Source organism: Mustela putorius, unplaced genomic scaffold (assembly GCF_011764305.1).
Source record: "Mustela putorius furo isolate JIRA1106 unplaced genomic scaffold, ASM1176430v1.1 tig00003845_pilon_pilon_pilon, whole genome shotgun sequence".
NCBI lineage: Eukaryota > Metazoa > Chordata > Mammalia > Carnivora > Mustelidae > Mustela > Mustela putorius.
The window spans coordinates 71,877,501-71,900,000 of NW_025421998.1; the positions used below are offsets into that span (position 1 = coordinate 71,877,501).

At 35.8% G+C, this 22,500-nt stretch overlaps 1 protein-coding gene across 6 annotated transcripts in view; it reads left to right on the forward strand.

Moving 5' to 3' along the window:
* The window catches only part of FOXP2 (forkhead box P2), a 546,452-nt gene that overhangs the window by 515,600 nt on the left and 8,352 nt on the right, over positions 1 to 22,500 (forward strand). For all 6 annotated transcript variants that reach the window (XM_045062894.1, XM_045062893.1, XM_045062896.1 and 3 more), the window contains one exon: positions 447 to 610. In XM_045062894.1, coding sequence (XP_044918829.1) covers positions 447 to 610 — 164 coding nt within the window. The remainder of the gene's footprint in view (positions 1 to 446; positions 611 to 22,500) is intronic.

Sequence of the window (22,500 nt, forward strand, 5' to 3'; positions counted from 1 at the left end):
CAGCGTGTTGGGGAACATGGTGCTTGTGGCAAAAACTTTAAAGTTTAATTATAATATATAATTCTTATGCAGAGGAGGCACATGTCAGGACTTCTTTATTTTGAGCTAAGTCCTGGTCATTTTTGAAAAGCAGAGCGACTACTTGTGTTGGGGTTTTTCACTCCGTGGGAGAATATAACATTTCTGCATGCGGAGGGCTGAAACACGAGTGAAAAAAGTTTGCTGGGTGCGCTTGTGTGGACGCTTTCGCATCACACTTAATTTTCTTCATGTCCCTGCCGCCAGCTGTCCGTTTGGAACTTTTGCCCTCCCTGTATGCTTTCTTTAAATGCTTCTAAAGCATCCATTCTGTGATCCGAACCCATTCAATGAAGAGCAGTCTTCTTTTAAAGAGGTATCTTAAAGGGCATTGCCAAAGTTGTTTTACACCTTCTTCGTTTCACTAGGCTGCCTTGGCAGAGAGCAGTTTACCTTTGCTTAGTAACCCGGGACTGATCAATAACGCCTCCAGTGGCCTGCTGCAGGCCGTTCACGAAGACCTCAATGGCTCCCTGGACCACATCGACAGCAACGGGAACAGTAGTCCGGGCTGCTCGCCGCAGCCGCACATGTAAGTGGGTTAGCAGGCTGGGCAACCGGAAGGGCCCGGACGCATATGCTTGCAACATTTGGTATTCGTCTGAAGTTTCTAGTGGTATAGAAGTCCAAAATACAGTTTTAAGGGGAGTTAAATTGCCCCGTGTTCGTGATATGAGGAAGTGTATCAAAATCAGTTTTAATGCATCTTTTAGATTCTCTCCAATGTCCCATAATTGTTATACCAGCAGTCCTCTACAAATTCTTTGTAGTACTAACATTCTCTTGGGGGGTAGAGCAGTATCTAAGATGAGTCTACATCTTATGGGTCATTATCACAGTTTGGTTTGTATGGTGCAATAAAAATATTCATGATGGAATAAGTTGTCGTAATTTTTACTACTATTACAGGTCTCTAAACCATTTATGAACTGTAGTCAAGATACTGCCCGTTTTTATAAACCGTAAAATGCAAAGTTTAACTGTTACCCACAGTTTACATAGAAGCTAGTAAAGTGTAACTTTTTGCCTGTCTTATAAATCAGTGTAATTACATATTCAACTTTAATTACTGGTGCGTCTGTATTGGCAAGGTTTATATGTTATATTTTATGCAAGACTACGATTCCTATTAATATTTAGCAGCTAACTATATCATTAATTACTCTAAAATCTTTCCCCTACCATCTTTTTAATGGAGCTGAGAGAGTAGATGTATTAAAAATTGATGTATTGTGGATTTCAGAAATGTGTATGACACTTTAAAAAATGCCTGGCCTTGTTCAGTAGGCCAAGCATATCAGTTTCTTGTTTACTAAAAAGTATTGACCCTGGTAGGACTTAGAATTCAGGAGAAAAAAAATTATAATCTGAATAATGAAACCATTATTATTACCATCCAGTTGTTAGGATGAGTCGACACTTAATGTCCATACCACCTAGAGTTAAACATCATATACTTCTAATTTCAAGTTATTGAGGTAAGAATGGTACTTTCTCTCATTTTTATATTTTCTTCCCCATCTCTGCATTAGAGATCTAGTCAAAGACCCGAATGAGAAACATGGTCTTTATGCATGCCTATTTCCATCTGACCTTTCCTAGGATATTATTTTTGTTGACTTTTTAAACATCTTATTCTATTTGACATATTAATGTCTTTAAGATCATGCGCCTAATTGTTTTATAGCGCTTTTACTCTATCACCTTTGCAAAAAACACACTGTGAACATTAATGTATTTTATCAGGTTCCAAACCATTACTTTTTCAAAATGGAAAAATTTGTCTTTTGGAAGTGTCTTTAGATGTATTAAATAATACAAAAGAAGTAATAAAACTCGAAGTAGAAAGAACATGAATATATGCTCTTGAGAGTAGCAGTACTCTAAAACACGGAAAGTGAGCAATCAGACAAAAGTTTTTATACCTCTGCTTTATCCTATCAGCTAGGCAGTGGGTAGCTTGAGGCCTTTTACTTTTAGCAGTTCTCCTGAGTATGCTGGTGCTCGCTCTCTCTATAAAATGCTAAAACAATAAAAGTTAAAAGAGCAAACAAGGGTTAGATCCTGTTTTCCCCCTTTTTAAAAAAGCCCTATTTCAGAAAAATGAAAGGTGTTCATAATGGAGGTGTTGGAACTGCTGGTGTCACTCCCCGTGTTAGTCTATAGCGGGTAGTGGTGGTTGTGTACCATACAGAGAGGACAGGCAGAGAAGTGTTTTCTTAATTGTTAAGTGTCCAGTGATAAGAATATTAATATAAAAACGTAATGATTCAATCAAATCATTTATTAACATTATATTTTACAACCTGAGATAATTATGGGGCCAAATGACGGCATTGCCAGGTTAGTTGTATTTTTTCATTTGGCAATTGCTATTTTAGATTTTTTCATTTTAGTATCAATTTAGTTCAGTTAAATGTGAAATATATCAATGAAAAAGTAGGGTATAAAAATCATAGATTTAATGCCTGATGGGTTTATAAAACTAAAATGTTTGTAGTCAGCATATCGTACGTTTTCTGCTTCTGTGAATTAGTGCATGTGAAAAACATTTATCTGTATTTTCCATAGACAGATATAAGGAAAGCTTCCCTTGGCTTACTGTTTAAGTGGATTTTGGAAAAAGACAAAAATTAGAGGAAGACTGAATTGGGTCTTTTCCTAAATTATATAAATTATAATCAAAATTTTAATTATCTTGCAAAATATCGAGTTGTCATTCATTCTTTGAATCTGTTTCTGCTATTGTTAACTTTTTGTATATTAGACGTCAAATATTATTGATGGAATGTCATTTCGGTATTCTATATCTTCATCCTTATAGGGTTTTAATATGCTTGTACCTAAAGAATATTAAGCATTTTATGTACATGATGAGGCAAGGGAAAAATATTATCTTATTCTCTCCATCAAAATTGGGCTGCATATAATTAAATGCACTTCAGTGTACTTTGAAAATTAAACAGAAGTGAAAGAATTGTTAGAGAACATTTAAACTGCATGCTTATGTGCCCTGAAATGAAGCCATGGCCCTTGTTTTTGGAGGGGAGTAGTTACACTAATGCAATAGTGAGGGAGAGACAGAAAGGCATACGGCTTCCGGTATTTGGGCTCTTGGGACAGATGGTAGGAGTTCCAATTCCAGATTTAGCACTTAGTCACTGAGTAGGATTCATTTCTTTCCTCATTTTTCTCTACCGAAAATGAGGTAAGTAATAATATTGTCTACCTCATAGGATTCTTTCAGATGAAATGAGCGCCTGAAAGATAGTGATTCCTCCCCGTGTCCCTCATAGTGCTATGTACACAGTTATATTACATCTTGTAATACCTCACTGTTATTCTAAATGAAACTAAAAATAATGCTAAGGTATTTTACATCTTAATGCCTTTCTTCAGGCATTCCATAAACATGTGGTTAGTTTCCTTGGCCATCCTTTTCCTTTTCCTCTCACCCCCTCTTATAATTCATGAGGTAAGCCAATCCACAGAAGGAAACCATATGAGACAGAAATTAACGGGAGGAAGCAGGTTACTCAGTCAGAGTCAGTAGGATAAGAGATGTTTGAGGAAAAAAAAATGTTATCCGAGGTTATAGATAATTAACAATTCAGATGAATAATACCAGCCCAGAACAGGAATTCATGATCTATGCCTAGAAAACATTGAGTATTAGGTTTGATAGGAATTTAGAAATATAAAAAGAAAAATAGAACTTAGAATATATGAAGTGGTGGCAGTAGACTGGTGAGGGTCTTAAACATCAAGCTGCAGTGTTTGTCTCAGTCGGTATGAAGCCTGGTGATGTTAGGAGCGTGAGTTTCACACTGTCAGACTGTGCTTTAGGAAGAGTAATCTGGGAGTGGGCTGAAAGACCCTCACAGGTGGTAGGATTTCAGGAGTTCGGAGAGACTAGACAACAGAAGAGAGATACAGAGAGGCTGAGAGCGGCAGATGTATTCTTGCGGTAGGCAGTGCCTGAGCTAAGTACAAGACTGGGCACGGAGAGCAAGGAATCAATACAAGAAGGGCCGTGGAAAAAAGGAACAGGCAAGACAACCCACTGAATGCCGGGGAGAAAGAGGGGAATTAGGAGAAATCATAGCAACCTTTGAAGCTCTCAAAAAGAAATAGAAGTCACAAGAGGGTAGGCTTAAGAGGGAAAATGGTATGTTCACCATTTTGCTTGTTGAATCCAAGAACATAAGTGTCCTTATATTCAGGAAACTGAACTTTGTTTAGTCTTTTTACTCCACTCCAGAATGGTAAAATCCAAATCCAAATGGTGACGTCGGAGAAGGTAGACATATTCCTGGGATTGGTAGAGATGTTTTGAAGCTTTAGAAGAGTGGAATAGCTATGGGTTAATGCTTCTTAACAAATTATTTTTGGAGAACAGAGCATGTTAAATTATCGTCCGTCTTCTGCAGTTTGATGCTCCACATTTGACAGTTTCTCTCCATTCCCAAGTTTTACTCTTAGAATGCCCTGAATGAAGGCTTTTGCCAAACTGGTGCGTTCATTCTGCCTTCGCTTCTTGCCTTTCTGCCTTTTCCTTTTTCGGCTTTTCATCCTCTTTCTCTCACTTAAGTCCTACTTTTCCTCAAGAGCCTGGTCCTATTTTCCCCGGAAGCTTGCCCCCCTAGCTGTGCTATCAGGACCCATATTTTTTCCGCACGTGGGAGAGCTTACTCCCTGTACCACGGTCTGCAACTAACGTGGCCTCGGTGTGAGCATGCGCACATTCATGCCTTACCGCATGCTTGCTTTGCAGATGTCCCCCGCTAAAGGACAGAAACCGTGTTTTAGACACATTACAGTATATGAAATCTCTGACATGTCAGACCATGCAAAGTAAGTAGTCAGTAACCATATGCTAATGACTGTGGAAGATCAATTTATTTGAAATGGTTTAACTTCATGAAGTAATCCCTACAAGAGGAAAATCCAGGGTTCTCTTGGAACGCTGAGGAAGAAGGGGAACAAAGGACTTTTGGGAAGAAGAGATAACTAAATACAATGCTCCTCTTCATGTGGGAGCTAATAGATCTTTCTAAATATTGGTGGAGTGTACCTGTGAAGTTTTATTTTTAATTTTAATTATTTAGTTTATATGTATTTTATAACTGTTCAAATTTATCTGAATAGTAAGTAGCAAGCCCCTTCACCTCATTTGTGATTATCTTCCCAGACCTTGCTAGATTTTGTTTATTTTGTTGAAGGTGAATTAAAAAGAAAATAATTTACTGAAATTAATGCATTATTAATCAAATCGAATGTTCGAGGGTATTTTAGCAAAAAGTAGGAAAGGTTAAAGCTGGGGGGAATAATATAGATTCTATATACTAAGGTTTTAGACTTGTTTTGAGTCTTTTCAATCAAATAGATTTTTTTAAGTTTTATTTTTATTATATTTGACAGACAGAGATCACAAGTAGGCAGAGAGGCAGGCAGAGAGAGAGGAGGGGAAGCAGACTCCCTGACAAGCAGAGAGCCCCATGCGGGGCTCCATCCCAGGACCCTGGGATCATGATCTGAGCTGAAGGCAGAGGTTTTAACCCACTGAGCCACCCAGGCGCCCCTCAAATAGATTTTTTTTTTTTAAGATTTTATTTATTTGAGAGACAGTGAGAGAGAACATGAGCGAGGAGAAGGTCAGAGAGAGAAGCGGATTCCCCGTGGAGCTGGGAGCCCTATGCAGGACTCGATCCCGGGACTCCGGGATCATGACCTGAGCCGAAGGCAGTCGTCCAACCAACTGAGCCACCCAGGCGTCCCTCAAATAGATTTTTTTAATCTTTATTTTCTCTGCTGTCAAAAGAGTTCTAGAGCCATCATGGTCTGAACAATGGAAAGAAAATACCCCTTAAGAGTCTGAGCTGTGGGGCGCCTGGGTGGCTCAGTCAGTTAAGCACCTGCCTCTTGATTTCGGCTCCGGTCACGATCTCAGGGTTGTGAGATCGAGATCATCATCAGGCTCTGTGTGGGTGTGGAACTGCTTAAGATTCTCTCTCCCCCTCTGCCCTTCCCCATTTTTCCCTTTCTCTCTCTCTTTCTAAAAAGAAGAAGAAGAAGAAAAAAAAAAGAATCTGATCTGTGTATCATTACAGTTTTAGAATACTATGTTCTCTTATGCACCTCAATGTCAATATTCCCTGCTTATTGACTTCTCAGAGTTCTATAGAATATGAAAAAAATTAATTTAGATTCCTATTTTGTATCAATATTTGTCTCTTAAAAAGATTACTTACAGAGAATTGATGCTATTGTGTTCAAGTGGAAATAATTCGAACTTAATCTCTTCTCCAATGTGTTAGACTTGACTGAAAAGACAAGAAAACATTTAGGCCAGAGCTGGAAGGTGATCTCGTAATAGAATCATTCCATTTCCTGTCTCCTTGCAAACCTAAATCAAAAAGAGAAGTTTAGTGATACACCTACCTTATTCAGCTCAACTTGGTTGTTTGTTTGTTTGTTTCTTTTTTTTTACTAATCAATTGTTTCTCCTTGCTCTCCATAGGTTGGCTCAGAATTGCCTTTTTTCTCTTGAAAAATGTTAAATGAGATTCCTATTTTTATATTTTCAAATTTTGTTTCTATAGATCAAAATCAATGCTCTTCCTGAACTGGTTTTGTATTGAGGGCTTTACGCACAAAGCCTTCTATTGTCATGTCGTTCCCCTTTCTGATTATTAGAGTCTCCTACTGTTGAGTTTTCAGATCATTTCTTACATGTCATTCCTGAATCCTTTTAGCCTCTATGTCATTTCAAAGTTCTACTTGCTAATATTCTATATTAGTTGCAGGTGATTATTATATTTTCTACCTCTTATTAAAGCAAATATTTGAAGTTTGAGAGTTAATGATCTTCTATATAGAATCAGAAAGTTAATACGGTTCATATAAGACTAGAAAATAAATTTGTTGTGTTCTTAGAAGCCAAAACTTTAGAGTAAGGAAATCAAAAGCTGAGGCATCACATAAAAGGAGTAGTGTAGCATTATTTCAGGACTACTGTGGGGATCTCAGTAATCTCTTTCATTAAGGTGTTGAACACATATTATACGTGCCCCAGAACTTTCTATACCTTCTATGTCCCTGTCCTCTTTTCAGCATGCTTCTTGAGAACCTCGGTTTTTCTGTCATTTCAATGATAAACCTCAGCCTGTCCTAGCAATAACATTTTGCAACACAACTAAAAGGGACTTCTGGACTCCCATTTTGTAAAACAATATTGAAAATCTAGTATAAATCATGAATTGTTTGGAAGCATAATGAAAATATTTAAGCATATAATACCGCCTTTCTTCCTCCTATTCTCTTTGGCCACCTTAAAATTTAAATTGCTCTTTGTAGGCACATGTAGAATTTGCAGACCCTACACCTTTAGTTGGTGATATTTTATATAAAATCCCTACAGACCTTAGATCTCTCTGTAGACAAAAGCATTTAAAATTGGAGTGGCTCTGTATTTCAGAGGAAAACAGTTGAAAGTGACTGACAACTTGAGCAAGTAGAATGCTCCCTTTTCATTGTTTTCATGCCTGTTAAGCCCACACTTATTTTTGTTGATATTTTGGATTATTAAGAGGCATCATGAAGCTCTAAACATAAAAGCTTTCCCCCCCTTGCTTTACATATGCTTTTGCAGATTTTCTAATTCACAACTTTTCAGTCACCTTTAAGGTGGTTTTTTTTTTTTTTTTTTTGGTCCTAACATTTCTAGGTCTCCTAATTTTCATTCTGATTTAATTCCATTTTTATTTAATCTCTGAACTTTTCATTAACTTTGCTAGTTAGCTTTGAGATCTCTTTCCAAAGTGATTGTACAGAACTTATGATTATGCCAGCTCTTTATCATCTCATCTTTTTTTTTTTTTTTAAGTGCTACAAGTGTGGCTCAGTGGCTGCCGTTCTTTTTTACATTATTCCGGTCCCCATATGTGGCACTTACAACTCATTCTAGTTCCTCTTAATAAAAAGATTCTCCCAGAGGTACAGTGCCTTCAGCTAAAAGGTGTTGTATCCCTACCGTGCCAATTGTGGAAATTTGTGGGTTCCTATAGGGTTTTGAAGGATTTTTATAGAACTGTACAGATGATATCTGACATCCATGGTACGAATCCCCACCATTTAGGCAAAGTGTGTCAGAAAACTTTTAGCTGACAGTATTGTAGCTTACTGCTTCTGTTTTATATCTAAAAAAGTTACTTTTTTAGAAGGTACATCTTCATTTGCACTAACACTAGTTGAGCCTTAGAAATTTCCTTTCTCTGAGGGTCAAAATGTCATTGACTGAATTGCTAAAAAATGAATATTGTTATTCCATATTAATTTTGTTCTACCTCTATGACCAGGGAAAAAAGGTGTTTTTTGTTTTGTTTTGTTTTGTTTTATATACCCAAATGGTATTTTAACTTCAGCTTTTGACATCAGGCTTGGGAAGTAGATGTGTATTTGGTGACGATGGGCATTTTATGACTAAAGGTGTTTATTATGTAACGTCAGCTATCATTTCAGAATATTACCTAATGTGAAGTTGCTTTCCAAGATAAAAATTATATTTTAATATATGTTAAAATTATATGTATTTTAACTACTTTGGCAGAATTTGAAATTGATCATTAACGTAAGAACCACAATATACTTGAATACTTTGGCACTAAAAAATACAGTTTAAAACATTATCTCAGGGCCTCTACCCTCCGTATGCAGTTTTCGTCATTAGAGTAGAATTCAAGAATTTGAATAAGCAACAGATGACCAACTAGTTTAATATAACTAGTGGAAATTCACGTTCTTTAGTTTGTTCAGCGTTATCTTAATCTTTGAAAACTAAAAATAGAGTAGCATCATCAACACAGTTAAAAGTCGGGAGCAAAAATATTCATTGGTCACACAATGTTACCTTACTATAGAAAAATTTACATTTGCAACATTAAATCTAAGATCCTTTTGCTAATTAGCAGGTCAAAAAAAGGACAAAACGTATTAGATTTAGAATGAGAGGTAAATATTGGTTTTACTCCCTATTTCAATCTCATGTTTAAAACTAACAGAGCATAACTTAGCATAGTTCAGATGAAAGTGGAACAATGAGTCAGTCCTACATTTAATTTGAGCAAAGGAAGTGTTTCAGCAGAGCAACCAGTCTCCCGGATTAGACAGACCTAATGACATGAACCATACATCTGCAAACCCAGAGGAAAATCATCTCTGTAAAGGTATCCAGGAGATAGCTCCATCAAGAGCTAGCAGTGGATGAGAGGTATACCATCAGGCCATTTGGCAAAGGGAAATAGACAGCAGTCCAGAAAAATGAGTAAGCCACATCGGGAAGGACTAGCCACAGCCAGAGGACCCAGTTATAGGACTTGGAAGCCAAAGTCTTTAAGGACCCAGAATCCAAGTTATCAAAGAGGGAATTAGAGCCAAACAGGGACAAACCTTTTGTGTACTCTCATACCCATTCTGACAGTTTGACTGAGACTTAGTCCAAGAAACAGGGTAAAAACACAAGTCCTGGATGAATGGTTTAATGGAGTTCTGGAGCAGCCCCAAAGCTGACTTAATGGCTGAGTGTCAAGATGCAATTTAAACTTCTTTTTTATTCACTGGCCAACTGATTAGAATTATAAAGATCCTTCACTCCATAGCCAGACATTTGTTGAAAGTTTTTATTTGGGAGACACAAAATGGAATAGTACTAATTGTATCTCAACAGGCAACTACTGTGATTCTGAGAATGGGCAAAATCTATCTGTGCTCATCTAGAATCAAAGCAATTACATCTGTATTTTCATTTTATTACAGCTGTTTGGGTCACATCTATTACTGTTATCAATCAAATAGAATGATAAATCATAATGAATTTTGTTGTTATGTTTTTTCAAGAGCACTATCTGAAATCATTTGGGAGTGAGCCTTCAAATCTTGTAAAATCCCGTTTCTTTAAACAATGTTGCATAAATTTGAATAAATTTCAATATACTGCTGAAGAGAAGGGCAAGAAATCTTAGAGAAATTTTGATACACATATATATGCATGCAATTTATAAAATTATGTTTATTAACCTTAATCCACCTTTTTGTTACATTTCTTAGAACTTCTATTGACTTTAAATGGAACTTTGGAACTCCATCTCAGGGTCAGACCCATTGGGTGTAGGATAGAATAATAAACTGCATCGTTTAGACAGGCAATGTATCTTAGAAAAGAAACTTTTATTATAATCATCTGGAAATAATATTCCTTTGCAATCATACACTAAATGGGTGTGGTTTTTTAGGTGACAGATTAAGGAGATATAAGATTTATTAAATATATTAGGATTAAAGTTGTATTCTGACCTTAAGATGAAAAATTAAAATTTATTTGTCTATTTATCTTTAGCCAAGGCAAAAAAAGTACAGAGAATCGAGTAGGGCATTTTCTAATTATATTCTGAATAAAACAAACAATGCAAGGTATATATAGAATGAAGAATCATTTGTTTGCTCCAGTGTTTCTCTCCCTCTTAAGGATTACACATTTCTGGGAAGAGGAATTTCTGTCTGTTGAAATGAGGTAATACTGGAGTAGTAGTTCTGAGTATTGTTCTAATGGTAGCTATGTGGAGATTCATTCAATCAAAATAAGGATAATTCAATCAGTAAATTTTTGTGATAAATGTTATTTTAGTTTATAAAAAAGAAGATTTTGAAAAATAATAAACTTGAAAAAATTGAGCCATACTAGTAAAGATAGTTTTATAATTTCCTAATTAATTAATAGTGAATTTATCATGTCTAGTTGTTTTATTTATATGGACTTCTTACTGACTTTTGTAAATAAGAGAATTACATATTTTTCTAAAGTGTGCTTAATTTAGAATATAAAATCTATATTTTAGTGGAAGAAGTCAGCCTTATCATTTCAAAAGAATAAAATCTTAAGTACAATTAAGTAAATAATTTCTTAATAACAGTGTAACTTTGTGATTTAATTACTTGAATTAGCCTAAGATCACTTCTCATTTTAAGAAGTACTAAGAAAATACTCTCTTTTAAAAACAAACTTTTCCTTTTAAAACTTTAGTTTTATTAATTAGCTTATTTCTTTGATATGTTAAACTAAAATACTTCCTACACAAAATATTAACAAATGTTTAAGAGTTACTAATGTTTAAGACACATGAATTGTTTCTCACTTCAACATGACTTTATACGAATGGAAATAACTAAATGTAATTTTTATAAATCTACCCTTAAATTCCAAATATAATTATATCATTTCCTTGTATATGTGATAGAAGGAAATGACTAAAACTGAATTTCCCTAATCTCCATTTTTCATATGCTTTCTAAATGAACATCAATTATTTTACCAGTATTCCAGTAAAACTTGTTCTTTGGGGGAAAAAAAAATCCAAACTTTTTAGAAATTACTTATTTGATGTGATTATATCTACTAAGATATAAGTTAATAGTAAGTTAACTACTCAAAAATAACAAACAAAACCAGAAATTGAGTCTCATAAAACTACATTTTTCCATCTTAATAAAAGATTCGTGTTTATGTTTTGGAATTCATTTTACATCTACAAACAAGGATATTTATGTAATAAACATGAGAGCTGTGCCATAAGCAAATACAAAATAATTAAATCAAATTTTATTCAAGCACATATAAAATTGATAGTTAAAGTGCTAATCTTATACTTTGATTTTTTTATAATACTTATATACTAGTGGTCATCATTATTCATGCAACAGTTATGTGCCAAGAACTAGATTGACATGGTAGATAGTTAAAAGAAAGTCCCACCTAATCCAGGTATTTCCTTTTAACTAAAAAAACTTTGATGTTGTTTTGTGAAACAGTCAAATCCTCTGCAAATCAGTGGACAGCATTAGCCTATAGCAATACTCCGTGTACTCTGATATTTCTTAATGCCATTAATCAACAATTGGGCCATAATGATTAGTAAGAGATAAAGAATTTGTATGATATAAAAATTTTCTGTTGGAGTTAGATGGTGTATCCCATGTAAGTTGAAGGTGTCCAACTAAACAGAAGTAGAAGTAAAGCATGGTTAGGGATTGCACAGATTTCAATATACTCAGTATGTTTCTCCAAGTAACTGCAAATATAAGTTCATTTCCCTGGGTTAAGATTGCTATATTGGGTCAAACGAAGTCAATTTCCACAGTAAAACTGAAGCATTAGGGCCCTAACACTATTTATGAGGATAGGTTTTTTACCATTATCCTGGAAGTAACATTTTTTATAGTAAAGACCCATAGTTACTGATGGAAGCATATTTATCCTTGTGGTGTGCTAGGACAGGGGGAAAGGCTACAAATACTCTTTTTTTTTTTTTAAGATTTTATTTATTTATTTATTTGACAGAGGGAGAGATCACAAGTAGGCAGAGAGGCAGGTAGAGAGAGAGACAGAAGCAAGCTCCCTGCTGAGCAGAGAGCCCCATGCGGAGCTCTATCCCAGGACTCTGGGATCATGACCTGAGCGGAAGGCAGAGGCTTAACCCACTGAGCCACCCAGGTGCCCGGGTACAAATATTCTTATAAGATTTGTAAAAGATATATTATACCTCTTTGTAAAAAAAAGTGTTTATTACTCTTCTCGGTAGGCACACTGTATGAAATGTATTACAGTTTTTCTGAAATAACTAGGATTATCTAAAGAAAAGATACAAGGGAATCTTTATAATGAGTAAAGATTATGAGTAAAATGCAAAAACAATTTTAATCTTTTCTTACATTTAGTTTTGACTTGTAAATGTTTGATAAAATTAACTTTACATTTCCTGAAATTGCCTGTATTGTAGATAGGAGCCATTAACTGTAAATTTTTTTTCACAGCATTTTCTGGCATCTACCATAACATTTAAGACTTTAAGATTTTATCATTAGGTATTAGTAAATATTGTTTTACTGAATGGCTCAATCAGATTTATATTATACCACTGAGCTTTTCTCAGACATAAATGACACTATGTAAATATTTTAATTGTCACATTGATAATATCTAAATAAGGACACTCCATTGATTCTTTACAGTCTAACATCTATTTGCTTAAATACATTTTGAATGTCTCAGTTTAAGAGAAATTTATTCACAGTCCTTTCTTATTCTAAGAACGAAACAAAACCCAGAAACAGTGTATCAGACCTTTTACTTAGTCCTGAGTAAGGAGCAAAGGAAGACAATTTACATTCCTCTAGGGAATATACTGTGTGACCACAATCTAAAAAGCTAAACTTCCCCATTATAATTTGACTCTTTGCTTTAGGGTATAGGCAAACATTAACATTTCTTCTGCCTTTCATTGGTGCCTTGGGTACTTACAGATTTCACAACTGAAGAAGCAACACATTTCTCTAAGCAACGAATCAGTCTGTTAATGTAGTTAGTCCTCTGTGTTTTCAGTGTATACCACTACTGAGGGTGGGCTGTAAAATGGAAAGATTAAACTAAAGTATAAATGCTACTTGGCATTTCCTTCTGCTACAGGCTTGGCTGGTTGCATAGAACAGAGATAAGTTTCATTCATTTAAGTTGAACAAACATTTAATGAGCAACTATTATGTGCAACACACTGTGCTGAAAACTGGCAGAGGGTCTGTATCCACAAAGAGGTAAAAACTCTAATAGAGGGGTCAGATGCACATAGTGTGAGAGACCAAATAAAGGAAGAGCCCTACAACCAAATTGTAAATCCAAAGCCTTATGTGAAGGTTCACGGAGAATCAGAAAAGGCTTTGTGGAGGTTGTGGCTTTGAGTTAGGCCTAACAGGAAGTAGATTTTTAGGGTGAACTTTATGAAATTATTGCTATTTGACAGGTTTTGCTTGCAAAAATAGTAATCAAATTTTTCAACCTAATTTTAAGCAGAGGTAAGGAAAGAGAGGTGTGAAGGATTTGAGGATTATGAGCAAAGGCAACTGAGGTATAAAGCATGGGTCTCATTCAGGGAACCGGTAATAATTCTTCTGCCTTAGTATGGGTGGTCTGCCTAGAGAGGTATCTCTGCTGGTTAAGATTGGACAGGGACTGGGACCCCTGTCTTAGAGTTCATTAGTCTCCAAGCTGATGGTAGGGTAGGGACATTTTTAAAAATCACCAATTATTGGGACATTCTTAGCAAAAACCTCACAGGTATATGTTACCCACTTTTAAAAAGACTTACTTTTTTTGTTGCTGTTACTTATCTCTGAAAATACTAGATTTTTCGGACTTGAGAAAATAGCCATACTTAATGCCCTTTTCCTTTGATACTCAGTTTTAAAATACATTTTTTTTCTTTTTTTTTCTTTAAATTCCAGTTAGCTAACATACGGTGTAAGATTAGTTTCAGGTATACAATTTAGTCATTGGACTCTTCAGTTCAACATCTGGTGCTCATCAAAACAACTGCCCTCCTAATCCCATCACCTACTTAACCCGCCCCTCCCACCTCCCCTCTGAACCATCAGTTTGTCCTCCATAGTTAAGAATCTGTTTCTTAGTTTGCATTTCTCTCTTTTTTCCCCTTTGCTCATTTGTTTTGTTTCTTAAATTCCACACATGAGTGAAATCATACGGTATTTATCTTTCTCTGGCTGACTGATGTCACTTAGTTTAATACTCTCTAGCTTCCTCCATATTGTTGCAAATGGTGAGATTTCATTCTTTCTTGTGGCTGAGTAATATTCCATTGTACATATATGCCACTTCTTCTGTATCCATTCATCAGTCTATGGATGCTTAGGCTATTTCCATAACTTGGCTATTGTAGATAGTGCTGTTATAAACATTGGGGCATGTGCATCTGTTCAAATTAGTACTTTGGGTAAATATCTACTAGGGCAGTTGCTAGATCATAGGATAGTTCTATTTTTAACTTCTTGAGGAAACTCCATACTGTTTTCCAGAGTGGCTACCCCAGTTTGCCTTCTCATCAACAGTGCAAGAGGGTTCCCCTTTCTCTGTGAACTCCCCAACACCTAATTATTTCCTGTGTTGTTGATTTTAGCTACTCCGACAGGTGTAGTTTTGATTTGTATTTTTTTGATAATGAGTGATATTGAGCATCTTTTCATGTGTCTCTTGGCCATCTGGATGTCTTCTTTGCAGAATGTCTGTTCATATCTTCTGTTCATTTTTTATTTGGATTATTCGTTTTTGGGGTGTTGAACCTTATAAATTCTTGATATATTTTGGATACTAACCCTTTATCAGATACATCATTTGCAAATATCTTCTCCCATTCCATGGGTTGACTTTAAGTTTTATTGTTTCCTTCACTGTGCAGAAGCTTTTTATTTTGATGAAGCCTTTACAGTGACATAAGAACATAGACTAAAGATTAAAAATAAATCGATTTTTTTGATACCAAGGATCAACAGCCTTAATGAGTTTTTGTGGCCATTGCTGCTACTGGCATCATAATCACAAAGAGGACAATAGAGTTTCATTTTCAGTATCTTCCTGTCTTCCACTTTCTAACACCCAAGCTTTCTGGAATCAACTTCTCCTCTCCCTTGAGCAATTAAAACAACAAATACAAAGACTAACCAAAATTGTATATGAATTATGAACAGTCATCATATCTTTTAATTTTTAGAATTTTTCACATAGATTTATACCCGTCCAGCTCCACGGTAGAGTTTATCAGGGAACTATTGCACATATGTATAAATTTAGAAGCAAAGAATGCAAAGCCTTTTTACTCCCTGACCTATAGCCTAAATTCTTCACTTCTCTGTTTCTAATCCCTCCACCTCAGTCCTGACCATCATTACCTTATTACACTGTTTTAGTGACCTCCTAACTGGTAACCCTACGTCCAGTGTCCTACACTCAGTCTAGGCTTTGTAAGTTAATCCTCCAAAAACTCTTCTATCTTTTCACTGCCAGGCTCAGACACCATCAATAGCCCTTCAGCTAGCAGAGAATAAATTTTAAACTCCATAAAATGCAACTCAAGGGCCCTTCACCATCTGACCTTGTTCCGCTTTCTAACATATTTCTTTATTACCAACCATCCTTTCTCCATGGCCTCTGCTCGCTCTCAGGGTTCCCACAACACATTTAAGATTATCCATTTTCCCCATTTCCACTCAGAAGGCTCTTTGCCTTGTCTCTGCATTATGAACATTTCACATATTTCAAAGCCTACCTGAAATGACACCTTCCTCCTTCCTAAAGCACTCACTGATTGCATTGCCAGGAGTTACCTCCCTTCCTTCCTAATGCTTTGTCAATAGTGATATCGATTACATCCTGCCTGGTATCAAAGTTACTTGTGTATACATCATACTTCCTCTGCGGCACCGGAAACTCTACGAAAACCATTGTCCATATCATCCCCTAGCCTAGTAGTTTGCACATCATGTTGAATAGATTCTTTTCACTTCTAACAAGAAGTAACTGTTATCCTCTAGAAGTACTTCCATTTCATTTATTGGCTTTGTACCTTTCTGTCAGGTAATAATAACAGACTTTCGAGCTCTCCACCACTAAATAGTTTCCCTCCAATTATCTAAAGAAATTCCAAAAAGCATTCGAATTCTCCCAAGTGTAAATTATCTTAAATTAGGAGGTGGGGATGCCTTCTTTAAGCAAGAAACATAAGTCACTGCTTCTCTGTAGTAAATAGGAGTTAGTGGACTAAACAGAGTAGCTGTATTTTAAATCTCCCATTTTGTGGGGAAAAGAGCTTTTAAACCATTCAGAGTGAATTTCTAGATTCTAGTTGGAAAGAATATCCGCTATTTACCAAGTGGGTCATTTGCTTTAAAATCAAAGATAAACTTGAGTCCAAATCCACTTAAAGAAATACCACATGTTTATCAGGTTAAGAACTACTAAAGTTTACCTTCTGTCTGCATCCTTCTGTTACAAAGATTGGTCCTCCTAAGTCTGTACTAATACAGATGCCTGGCTTGTGTTATGCCCAATAATTAAATAATGGACTGTCAAAACCATCCAATACAGACTTCATAGACTCCCTCCTTAAGATAGGTTAAACATAAGTCTCTATTATCCTTCATGCAAGATCTCATGAGGAAGACAATAAAAATCAGTGACTCTACTAGTTTTACTTTTCTTTTTTTATGCCTGTAAGTCAAAAATAAATAAGTAAATAAATAAATAAAGCTTAATCTTTGATGTTTCAAATGTGTAGCATCTGTTTCATTCCTGGAAACAACTGATTTTATCTGTTTGAAGTAGCTTCTACTTATTATTAAGGACTGCAGTTTTAATCTGTAAGACCCCTCAAGTCATCGCTGAAGTAAGCAGTGCATAAATGTCCAATCAGTGGTAGGGGAGAATGGCATGATCCATCTTCAAATCCAGAGAGAGTCATCACCAGAATAGTCAAAGATTTCTCTCCTTTGTCCGCCTGAGCTTTCTCTTACTTTGTTATCTTAAAGGAATTCCACGAAGAGTATACATACTTTGGGATTCTTCTTAGAGACAGGTAATGTCTCCCAGCTGTTAATGCCTCCCATCTCACTGATGGCTCCTTCTCTTAGTGCACTTATGACAGGCCGTCTCGAGGTTATTTGAGTACATATTTCTTCCATATTAGACTGAAAGTTCTTTCATAGATATTTAATACCCCCGCAGTGCCTTATATGTAGGAGGTACTCAATAAACTTTTGTTAAATTAATTATTGGCATTAAGAGATAATAGTTACATGTTATTGGCTTTTCCTATCAAAGCAAGATTGAAGCTCTTTACATCATTACAGACACAGGGGACTTGGCTTAATCCACAGCATAAAGGAATATTGGGCTGAAAAAGTTTCTTCCTAATAGGTGTGTGTATGTTGCTAGATCTCTGAAAATTTCCACTTTTCAGTCAACTTTGAGTTCATTAAGTTTTCTCCAGCTAAACATATATAATCAGACTTCATAAGCCAAATGTGATGCAGGCCTGGACCATTCAATGCATGCATATTAATAATTTTAATGACAAAATGATGATGAGGCCTGGGATGGATGATCCGAGATTTGGGACACCTCGGGGGTACAGTCGGTTAAGCAATGGACTCTTGATTTCGGCTCAGGTCGTGATCTCAGGATCAGGCTATTGAGCCTGGAGTCAGGCTCTGCACTCTGCACGGCGTCTCCTTGTCCCTCTCCCTCTGCTCCTCCCCCTGCTTCCGTGCTCGCGGGCTCTCTGTCTCTCAAATAAATAAAGAAAACCTTCTACAAATATTAAAAAATAAAAATAAAAAATAAAATGATCTGAGATATGACATGAACGTTTTGGCTTCGTGTTTTAGTGTTTAGGAAGTTATTGTTAAATAATTCTTTGCAATAATTATTGAGAGATGCTGTGTTGTTTTATTCCCTTGATTTTATTACCTTAAATGTACTTTTTAGGAAGGGCAGCTGTTATTAGGATTACTTTTAATAACCCTAATGCCTGGCATCTGATATGTGGGGCCCATATTTCATTCTTTTGTGACTTTTCTGATACAGTAATAAAAATCTCACTTTGGGAGAAGGGCTAAAATATTTTTAGAGCTAATTAAGCTCAGACAGTGTTTAAAAATTAATTCATGTATTTATACTATATCTTCTCCCTTAAAGTATTTAAGGTTGTAATTGTATCATAACTATTTCTAACATGTATTGATCACTTATGGCCCAGGCTCTGTTCCAGCTGGTTTACATATATAAAAAATCATTTAATCCTCATAATGACTATATAAAATAGGTACTTTCTTATTCTTCCTTTGTGAATAAATAAAATGAGGTAGAGAGACATTAAGTAACTTCCCCAAAGTCACATAGCTAGGAAGTAAGGGAGGCAGGATTCAAACACAAATGTTTTATCCTCAAAGCCAATATAATCATATATAATATAACATATATTATATATAATTAACCACTTAAGCACTGCTGCATGACCAAAGTTATAATTGAGGTGCCTAAACTGTTCAGTATTATTTTATACTATACTTATAAGTTAATCAATATATTAAGTACATAAAATTTTTTATATTGTTACACCCTGGGTAATTAAAAACTGTAAAGTAATTTCATTGGAGAAGGGGATGCAGAGGGATAAACTGGTGAGCACTGAGCAGAGAGGGCGTTTCTTTAAAAGGATTCCTTTATTTGAATCATCAGAAATGTTTCTATGCTGGAGGGGAGCATTTTCCTAGAAGAATTCATTATCCTGTAGTGATGTTTGTACATTAGGTACCTTAAAGAAATGAACATTACAGAAATACCTACCTTTTTTTCCCCAAATAAATTAAATGAGGGATGACTTGGTGGCTCAGTCAGTTAAGCATCTGCCTTCAGCCCAGGTCATGATCCCAGAGTCCTGGGATCAAATCCTGCATTGGGTTCCTTGCTCAGTAGGGAGTCCGCTCTCCCTTCCTGCCACTCCCCCTGCTTGTGCGCGCTCTCTCTCTCTCTTTCTCTCTCTCTGACAAATAAATAAAATCTTAAAACAAAAAAAAAGAAATTAAATGACCCTCGTATCTGTAATGGGGGCAAGTAGGGCAAGATTGCTAATGGCCACAGAAGAGACTAATGTCCCATTTGTCCTACAATCCACCAAAGACATGTGGTCTCCTGGTGTTTGATTTCCCTTCAATTTTCACACAACAGAATGAGTGAAAGCATGGAGCTCTCTGAGATCCAAAAATGAGAAACTTCATATGAGTAGGGATAATCATAATCAAATTTTACTTTTAATTGAAAAGGATTCCATCCATTTATAGGCATAGGTCCTGGAACTTTCAAGCAATTTTATTCTCAGAGATGCTTACCCTTTCTTACTACTTTTTATTTCTTTCTTAGGTATTAGATTGGTAGCAATCAGTATTTTGGAAAATTGAGTATTAATGACTATTGGCTTTGATTTCACTTTATTTTAGTAAGTTAACAGCCTAATACTATAACCTTAAGGGAAAATTTTATTAACATGTTTCCCAGTCTCATACTTTGTTTACGAACTAATTCTGGATGGAAAGGATTCCAAGAATACTTAATTCCAGAAAGAGATTCCCCCCCCCATCTCTTTCGTAGGCTCCATACCCAATGCGGGGCTTGAACTCATTACCCTGAGATCAAGAGTTGCGTGTTCCATGCATGGGCTGAGCCAGCCAGGCATCCCAAAATTTTCTCTTTTAGATTTAGTACAACTGAAACTCTTACTGACTTGATGGCACATCATTCATTTGATCAACATGTGTTTAGAAGGTGTTTGCTATATGCATAGCTCTCCTGGTCTGTGAAGTTCATAGCCTCGTTGGCAAGACTTGGTACACCCACCACTAGAAAGAGTTGCAGTGCACCTCTTTAAGGCAACATGGGATAGCAAGAATAACAAGATTCCAAGAAACTTTCCAGAAGCCAGCACGTGTGCCAGTCCTGGCTTTAGCTGTGCTTACAACTCTTGGAAAGTGGCTTCTTTTCTAATCTGTGCAATGGGAGCACTGAATAAAATTATGTTTGATAGAATCTTAGGATTCAAAGATTCTGTAGTTTGGAGCCTCAGAATGATTAACAAACAAACAAATAAAAAATGCTTTGGAGGGACAAGGTGGGAGATCAGTGCAAACTGGATGGTCAAAGCTGGTCTTCAGAAGTAGACAAAAGTTGGTCTTTAACCAGCAGACAGGTTGTGCGTGGGTAAAACATGAAACTGAGCAGAATTTCAGGTTCTGTGCACACACAGAGGTTTGAGGACAGCACATAGACTAAGTCAGCATGTGAAGTGACTTGGAATAGGAACTAAGCATGATGGGGTTTGTTTGTTTGTTTGTTTTTATTATTATTTTTTAAATTTTTTTATTTTTTATAAACATATATTTTTATCCCCAGGGGTACAGGTCTGTGAATCGCCAGGTTTACACACTTCACAGCACTCACCATAGCACATACCCTCCCCAATGTCCATAACCCCACCCCCCTTCGCCCAACCCCTCTCCCCTCAGCAACCCTCAGTTTGTTTTGTGAGATTACCTTATGGTTTGTCTCCCTCCCAATCCCATCTTGTTTCATTTATTCTTTTCCTACCTCCAAACCCCCCACTCTGCATCTCCCCCTCCTCGTATCAGGGAGACCATATGATAATTGTCTTTCTCTGATTGACTTATTTCGCTCAGCATAATACCCTCTAGTTCCATCCACATTGTCGCAAATTGCAAGATTTCATTTCTTTTGATGGCTAAGCATGATGTTTTAAGGATGATATTTGGCATCTGGAATAGACATTTTATTCAGAAATGCTCTTGTTCATAGGTCAATTGAGTCCTACCTACTGAATGACTGAGAGCTTTTGGCTTAATTCTGTCTCAACCTCTGTGTCTCAGTTCACACAGATTTGTGTACAAGGCAATGACGTAATTAAATAAATGCTCCTTGCATATCAAAATCCTTCAAAAATGCAAAGGAACATACTTTCATAGGTATATCCTTTTTTCAAAAACTATCTCTATATGTTTGTGTTTTTAAAAATACTTCATGTTTGCTGTTCTTCTTTATCCAAAATTTGAGACTTTCCCACAGGTCCTTTATTCAATTAAAATCCAACCCAGAAAAGTAAACCCCAAAGAATTGGATACTCACAATATGGCAGCACTGCAGCTGAGGGGCCAGTGAGAGTGGAGCAGGGAATTAGGAAACAAGAATAGAGAGACCACTTAGGTCTTCTCAGAGCTCTTGCATCATTAAGACACACCAACTACGTAAGAGGTCACATCATTTGACTAAAATACAGGATGCCCAAAATAATATTAATTGACTTGAGGGTAATCCCAAGGAACAGTGCTAAATATCTGTGTATCTTGTCAGCCACTAAGTATCTGTTTAGAAATATTCAGCTATTAAGCTTGAAAGTTTTGAATATTCAGAGGTCATTTATGAGACCTAATTGGGAAAAGGTGCTATTATATTAACCTTAGGAGTTTATTCTAATTATTTCCAGTACTTAGAGTTTTAGCATTTACTAAAATGTTCTGAATTCCAGATTGAACTTGGAAAATCTAAAATTATAAATTCAACTTACAATGATTATTAAATCAAAACATCATTTTTAATAAAAGTCATTAAATGAATATGAACTTTCACAAGTAATCTTATTAGAAGATTTCACTTGTATATTTTAGAGGGTACTTTGGGAATATTAACATTCGATTTAATATTTAAAATTTAAAATTCTGGATGTGTCTATGTGGTACCATAATAACGAATTGGTTTATCAGTCATTTTACTGAAACTATTGGCTAGTTCAATGAAACACTGAGTCAGAGTAGTTGTTGAATTCAATTGGTAGATTTTTTTTTGTCAAAATAATTGGTTTTGTCTTTAAAATGATCCTCATAAACCACTTGTATGATTTCAGGTTTTTATTCTCTTTTATCATCTGTGGGTACCCACAAACACGAATTATACATAGATTCCCC